Source organism: Oncorhynchus tshawytscha, unplaced genomic scaffold (genome assembly GCF_018296145.1).
Source record: "Oncorhynchus tshawytscha isolate Ot180627B unplaced genomic scaffold, Otsh_v2.0 Un_contig_7933_pilon_pilon, whole genome shotgun sequence".
NCBI classification, from domain to species: Eukaryota; Metazoa; Chordata; class Actinopteri; order Salmoniformes; family Salmonidae; genus Oncorhynchus; species Oncorhynchus tshawytscha.
In genome coordinates this window covers 54,029-62,435 of record NW_024609441.1, presented here as the reverse complement: position 1 = coordinate 62,435, position 8,407 = coordinate 54,029, and the positions used below count along the sequence as shown (strand labels likewise).

The window sequence follows — 8,407 nt, the reverse complement described above, 5'->3', positions numbered from 1 at the left end:
GTCGCCACCTAGTGGTCCACAAACACTCTGCAGGGAAGATGAATCATGTGGTTTGTCATGTGATGGTAAACAGGAAGTGAATTGAAAAACTTGAAACGAGCAACTACACTTATCCTAGAGGTGTATTACCTTAAGGTGAGTACGGTTGTGAAATGATGCATGTCAAATATTTAGAAAGTTGAAAATTAGTCATCGCTCCGGTCGGTAGAATTCACCGCTTGTTGCAAAAATATCTTTCCGGCCACTAGCTTCAAACTAGCCTGCTGGTGATAACTACATATACAATTGTTTCATGTAGCTATCTGAACTCGTTAACATTATACAAATGAATACTATTTAGAGATGCAGTTTTAGTCCCTGGTTTAACCTGTGGCAGCTGTGTCTCTTTTTTGTTTATACAATACTAGAGTAGAAGTGGGCCAGAGCCCGAATTGCAGAGGCGCCTTGTCGACCTGAGACCGCCGCCATGGTGGATTTCCTGGCGGAAAACAACCTGTGTGGTCAGGCGGTGCTGAGGATCGTGTCCCGGGAAACGCGATCATAGCCGAGCTCCTCCGCCTCTCGGAGTTCATCCCTGCTGTCTTCAGACTCAAAGACAAGAGCGACCAGCAGAAATACGGAGACATCATCTGTGACTTCAGCTACTTCAAGGTGAGATGGGAGAGGGGGGTTGTCTTGTTGAATGAGTGTGAGATGAGATCACAGTGAAAGGACATTGTTTGGGGTGCACCTCCTTAGGTAATGGACACACACCGCCAGTGTCATGGTTAGGTCTTTCAAGTTATGTGAAGTTATGTTAAGTTATGTCATCTATGAACTAGATTGTTTAGAATGTGTTATGGCATGATGATGAAGTACAAATCAAATCTAATGTTATTTGGTCACATTCACATGGTTAGCAGATGTTAATGCGAGTGTAGCGAAATGCTTGTGCTTCTAGTTCCGACAATGCAGTAATAACCAACGAGTAATCTAACTAACAATCCCACAACTACTACCTTATAGACACACAAGTGTAAAGGGATAAAGAATATGTACATAAAAATATATGAATGAGAGATGGTACAGAACGGCATAGGCATGATGATGATGATGATGATGATGAAGAACAGGGATAATATTATGTCCATTAGTAACCCTTTATATTCTCCTGTTGCCTTCCAGGGTCCAGAGTACTACGACAGTCTTTCCAGTTATCATGATGATGATGATGATGATGAGGAAGAACAGGGATAATGTTACGTCCATGAGTAACCCTTTATATTCTCCTGTTGCCTTCCAGGGTCCAGAGTACTACGACAGTAAGCTAGAAGCCAAACCAGATCTGCAGGATCTGGACGATGAGTTCCGTGAGAATAACCTGGAGATACTCTCACGATTCTACCTGGCGTTTGAAAGTGTCCACAAGTACATCGTTGATCTAATCAGGTCATACAGAATTACCTCCTTACGATATCGACCAGGGTGTCTGTTTTGTATTTACATATTTTTGGTCTGTTCAGTCATTGAGTTGAAGTCTTTACTGTGTGTTGTGTCAAGTAGTCTGTCTCTGTCTCCTCACCATGCTTTATCTAATCAGCTGTTCTGTCTCTGTCTCCTCACCATGCTTTATCTAATCAGCTGTTCTGTCTGTCTCCTCACCATGCTTTACCTAATCAGCTGTTCTGTCTGTCTCCTCACCATGCTTTATCTAATCAGCTGTTCTGTCTCTGTCTCCTCACCATGCTTTATCTAATCAGCTGTTCTGTCTCCTCACCATGCTTTATCTAATCAGCTGTTCTGTCTCCTCACCATGCTTTATCTAATCAGCTGTTCTGTCTCTGTCTCCTCACCATGCTTTATCTAATCAGCTGTCTCTGTCTCCTCACCATGCTTTATCTAATCAGCTGTTCTGTCTGTCTCCTCACCATGCTTTACCTAATCAGCTGTTCTGTCTATCTCCTCACCATGCTTTATCTAATCAGCTGTTCTGTCTCTGTCTCCTCACCATGCTTTATCTAATCAGCTGTTCTGTCTCCTCACCATGCTTTATCTAATCAGCTGTTCTGTCTCCTCACCATGCTTTATCTAATCAGCTGTTCTGTCTCCTCACCATGCTTTATCTAATCAGCTGTCTCTGTCTCCTCACCATGCTTTATCTAATCAGCTGTCTCTGTCTCCTCACCATGCTTTATCTAATCAGCTGTTCTGTCTCTGTCTCCTCACCATGCTTTATCTAATCAGCTGTTCTGTCTCTGTCTCCTCACCATGCTTTATCTAATCAGCTGTTCTGTCTCTGTCTCCTCACCATGCTTTATCTAATCAGCTGTTCTGTCTCTGTCTCCTCACCATGCTTTATCTAATCAGCTGTTCTGTCTCCTCACCATGCTTTATCTAATCAGCTGTTCTGTCTCTGTCTCCTCACCATGCTTTATCTAATCATCTGTTCTGTCTCTGTCTCCTCACCATGCTTTATCTAATCAGCTGTTCTGTCTCCTCACCATGCTTTATCTAATCAGCTGTTCTGTCTCTGTCTCCTCACCATGCTTTATCTAATCAGCTGTTCTGTCTCTGTCTCCTCACCATGCTTTATCTAATCAGCTGTTCTGTCTCTGTCTCCTCACCATGCTTTATCTAATCAGCTGTTCTGTCTCTGTCTCCTCACCATGCTTTATCTAATCAGCTGTTCTGTCTGTCTCCTCACCATGCTTTATCTAATCAGCTGTTCTGTCTCTGTCTCCTCACCATGCTTTATCTAATCAGCTGTTCTGTCTGTCTCCTCACCATGCTTTATCTAATCAGCTGTTCTGTCTCCTCACCATGCTTTATCTAATCAGCTGTCTCTGTCTCCTCACCATGCTTTATCTAATCAGCTGTTCTGTCTGTCTCCTCACCATGCTTTATCTAATCAGCTGTTCTGTCTGTCTCCTCACTATGCTTTATCTAATCAGCTGTTCTGTCTCTGTCTCTGTCTCACCATGCTTTATCTAATCAGCTGTCTCTGTCTCTGTCTCACCATGCTTTATCTAATCAGCTGTTCTGTCTCTGTCTCCTCACCATGCTTTATCTAATCAGCTGTTCTGTCTCTGTCTCCTCACCATGCTTTATCTAATCAGCTGTTCTGTCTCTGTCTCCTCACCATGCTTTATCTAATCAGCTGTTCTTCTCTCCAGGTATCTGGATGATCTGTATGAAGGAGTTTACATTCAACAGACCCTGGAGACGGTGCTGCTGAATGAGGATGGAAAACAGCTCCTGGTAAAACAACAACAACATTTATTTTTATTTTACTCGTCAAGTCAGTTAAGAACAAATTGGTATTTTCAATGACGGTGAACTGCCTTGTTCAGGGGAACAGTGGGTTAAACTGCCTTGTTCAGGGGAACAGTGGGTTAACTGCCTTGTTCAGGGGAACAGTGGGGTTAAACTGCCTTGTTCAGGGGAACAGTGGGGTTAAACTGCCTTGTTCAGGGGAACAGTGGGGTTAAACTGCCTTGTTCAGGGGAACAGTGGGGTTAAACTGCCTTGTTCAGGGGAACAGTGGGGTTAAACTGCCTTGTTCAGGGGCAGAACAACAGATTTTTACCTCGTCAGCTCGGGGATTCAATCTTGCAACCTTTCGGTTACTAGTCCAACCACCTGCCTCCCCCTCTAACCACTAGGCTACCCTGCCGCCCCAATCTCTTGTAATTACTTAGATTTTGTAGAAGGGCCCCGGCGGGGGGGTGTTCCCTGGAAGCTTTGTAGCTCTAAGATCAACTTATATATATTTAGGAAAATCGTCCCTGTATGTTTGGCGATGTCCAGAAGGTATGTGAGAGTCCTACCATGTGTTTGTCTCCTTGTTAACCAGTGTGAGGCGCTGTATGTCCTGAAGGTATGTGAGAGTCCTACCATGTGTTTGTCTCCTTGTTAACCAGTGTGAGGTCCTGAAGGTATGTGAGAGTCCTACGATGTGCTGTTTGTCTCCTTGTTAACCAGTGTGAGGCGCTGTATCTCTATGGAGTCATGCTGTTGGTTATTGACCAGAAGATGGAGGGGAGGTCAGAGAGAGGATGCTGGTGTCCTACTATAGATACAGGTGAGACCTTTGCTGCTGTTTTTGGGGGGGATGGCTTCTACATCCTTTATACAATTCAACCCTTTTAAAAATCAATCCTCTTGTTATTTTGTCAGGGACCCTTTAATGCTGCCAGTAATACTATCTGTGATACTATCTATACTACTGTAATACTATCTATAATACTGTAATACTATCTATAATACTGTAATACTATCTATACTACTATCTACAATACTATCTACAATACTATCTATAATACTATCTATAATACTGTAATACTATCTATAATACTGTAATACCATCTATAATACTGTAATACTATCTATAATACTGTAATACTATCTATAATACTATAATACTATCTATAATACTATCTATAATACTGTAATACTATCTATAATACTATCTATACTACTATAATACTGTAATACTATAATACTATCTATACTACTATAATACTACCTATAATACTGTAGTACTATCTATAATACTGTAATACTATCTATAATACTGTAATACTATCCATACTACTATCTATAATACTGTAATACTATCTATAATACTGTAATACTGTAATACTATCTATACTACTATCTATACCACTATCTATAATACTATCTATAATACTGTAATACTATCTATAATACTGTAGTACTATCTATAATACTGTAATACTATCTATACTGCCATCTATACTACTATCTATAATACTGTAATACTATCTATAATACTAACTATACTACTATCTATAATACTGTAATACTATCTATACTATCTATACTACTATCTATAATACTGTAATACTATCTATACTATCTATGCTACTATCTATAATACTGTAATACTATCTATACTACTATCTATAATACTGTAATACTACCTATACTACTATCTATACTATCTATACTACTATCTATAATACTGTAATACTATCTATACTACTATCTATAATACTGTAATACTATCTATAATACTGTAATACTATCTATACTACTATCTATACTATCTATACTACTATCTATAATACTGTAATACTATCTATAATACTGTAGTACTATCTATACTACTATCTATAATACTGTAATACTATATATACTACTATCTATACTACTATCTATAATACTGTAATACTATCTATACTACTATCTATAATACTGTAATACTATCTATACTACTATCTATAATACTGTAATACTATCTATAATACTGTAATACTATCTATACTACTATCTATACTATCTATACTACTATCTATAATACTGTAATACTATCTATAATACTGTAGTACTATCTATACTACTATCTATAATACTGTAATACTATCTATACTACTATCTATAATACTGTAATACTATCTATACTACTATCTATAATACTATACTACTATCTATAATACTGTAATACTATCTATAATACTGTAATACTATCTATACTACTATCTATACTACTATACTATCTATAATACTATCTATACTACTATCTATAATACTGTAATACTATCTATAATACTATCTATAATACTGTAATACTATCTATAATACTGTAATACTATCTATACTACTATCTACAATACTATCTACAATACTATCTATAATACTATCTATAATACTATCTATAATACTGTAATACTATCTATAATACTGTAATACCATCTATAATACTGTAATACTATCTATAATACTGTAATACTATCTATAATACTGTAATACTATCTATAATACTATAATACTATCTATAATACTATCTATAATACTGTAATACTATCTATAATACTATCTATACTACTATAATACTGTAATACTATAATACTATCTATACTACTATAATACTACCTATAATACTGTAGTACTATCTATAATACTGTAATACTATCTATAATACTGTAATACTATCCATACTACTATCTATAATACTGTAATACTATCTATAATACTGTAATACTGTAATACTATCTATACTACTATCTATACCACTATCTATAATACTGTAATACTATCTATAATACTATCTATACTACTATAATACTGTAATACTATAATACTATCTATACTACTATAATACTACCTATAATACTGTAGTACTATCTATAATACTGTAATACTATCTATAATACTGTAATACTATCCATACTACTATCTATAATACTGTAATACTATCTATAATACTGTAATACTGTAATACTATCTATACTACTATCTATACCACTATCTATAATACTATCTATAATACTGTAATACTATCTATAATACTGTAGTACTATCTATAATACTGTAATACTATCTATAATACTGTAATACTATCTATACTACTATCTATACTACTATCTATACTACTATACTATCTATAATACTATCTATACTACTATCTATAATACTGTAATACTATCTATAATACTATCTATAATACTGTAATACTATCTATAATACTGTAATACTATCTATACTACTATCTATAATACTGTAATACTATCTATACTACTATCTTTAATACTGTAATACTATCTATAATACTGTAATACTATCTATACTACTATCTATACTACTATCTATAATACTGTAATACTATCTATACTACTATCTTTAATACTGTAATACTATCTATAATACTGTAATACTATCTATACTACTATCTATAATACTATCTATAATACTATCTATAATACTATCTATAATACTATACTACTATCTGTAATACTATCTATAATACTATACTACTATCTATAATACTATACTACTATCTATAATACTGTAATACTATCTATAATACTATACTACTATCTATACTACTATCTATACTACACTACTATCTATACTATCTATACTACTATCTATAATACTGTAATACTATCTATACTACTATCTATAATACTGTAATACTATCTATAATACTGTAATACTATCTATACTACTATCTATACTATCTATACTACTATCTATAATACTGTAATACTATCTATAATACTGTAGTACTATCTATACTACTATCTATAATACTGTAATACTATATATACTACTATCTATACTACTATCTATAATACTGTAATACTATCTATACTACTATCTATAATACTGTAATACTATCTATACTACTATCTATAATACTGTAATACTATCTATAATACTGTAATACTATCTATACTACTATCTATACTATCTATACTACTATCTATAATACTGTAATACTATCTATAATACTGTAGTACTATCTATACTACTATCTATAATACTGTAATACTATCTATACTACTATCTATAATACTGTAATACTATCTATACTACTATCTATAATACTGTAATACTATCTATAATACTATACTACTATCTATAATACTGTAATACTATCTATAATACTGTAATACTATCTATACTACTATCTATACTACTATCTATACTACTATACTATCTATAATACTATCTATACTACTATCTATAATACTGTAATACTATCTATAATACTATCTATAATACTGTAATACTATCTATAATACTGTAATACTATCTATACTACTATCTATACTACTATCTATACTACTATACTATCTATAATACTATCTATACTACTATCTATAATACTGTAATACTATCTATACTACTATCTTTAATACTGTAATACTATCTATAATACTGTAATACTATCTATACTACTATCTTTAATACTGTAATACTATCTATAATACTGTAATACTATCTATACTACTATCTATACTACTATCTATAATACTATCTATACTACTATACTACTATCTGTAATACTATCTATAATACTATACTACTATCTATAATACTATACTACTATCTATAATACTGTAATACTATCTATAATACTATACTACTATCTATACTACTATCTATACTACTATACTACTATCTATACTACTATCTATAATACTATCTATAATACTGTAAATAATACAGTAATACTATCTATACTACTATCTATAATACTGTAATACTATCTATACTACTATCTATACTACTATCTATAATACTATCTATAATACTGTAATACTGTCTATACTACTATCTATACTACTATCTATAATACTGTCTATAATACTGTCTATACTACTATATATAATACTATACTACTATCTATAATACTATACTACTATCTATAATACTATCTATAATACTATACTATCTATAATACTATACTACTATCTATACTACTATCTATACTGCTATCTATAATACTGTAATACTATCTATACTACTATCTATAATACTGTAATACTGTAATACTATCTATAATACTATAATACTATCTATACTACTATCTATAATACTGTAATACTATCTATACTACTATCTATAATACTGTAATACTATCTATACTACTATCTATAATACTGTAATACTATCTATA

General features: G+C 32.7%; 1 protein-coding gene across 1 annotated transcript in view; it reads left to right on the top strand.

The window, feature by feature from the left end:
- The first annotated feature begins 273 nt into the window (after nt 1–273).
- LOC112242866 (WASH complex subunit 5-like) overlaps nt 274–8,407 on the top strand; it is a 49,948-nt gene continuing 41,814 nt past the window's right edge. Inside the window, 6 exon segments of the mRNA XM_042315332.1 lie at nt 274–524; nt 527–651; nt 1,283–1,428; nt 3,153–3,237; nt 3,961–4,012; nt 4,015–4,060. Of these exon segments, the coding sequence (XP_042171266.1) occupies nt 467–524; nt 527–651; nt 1,283–1,428; nt 3,153–3,237; nt 3,961–4,012; nt 4,015–4,060 (512 nt within the window). The 5' untranslated portion in view covers nt 274–466.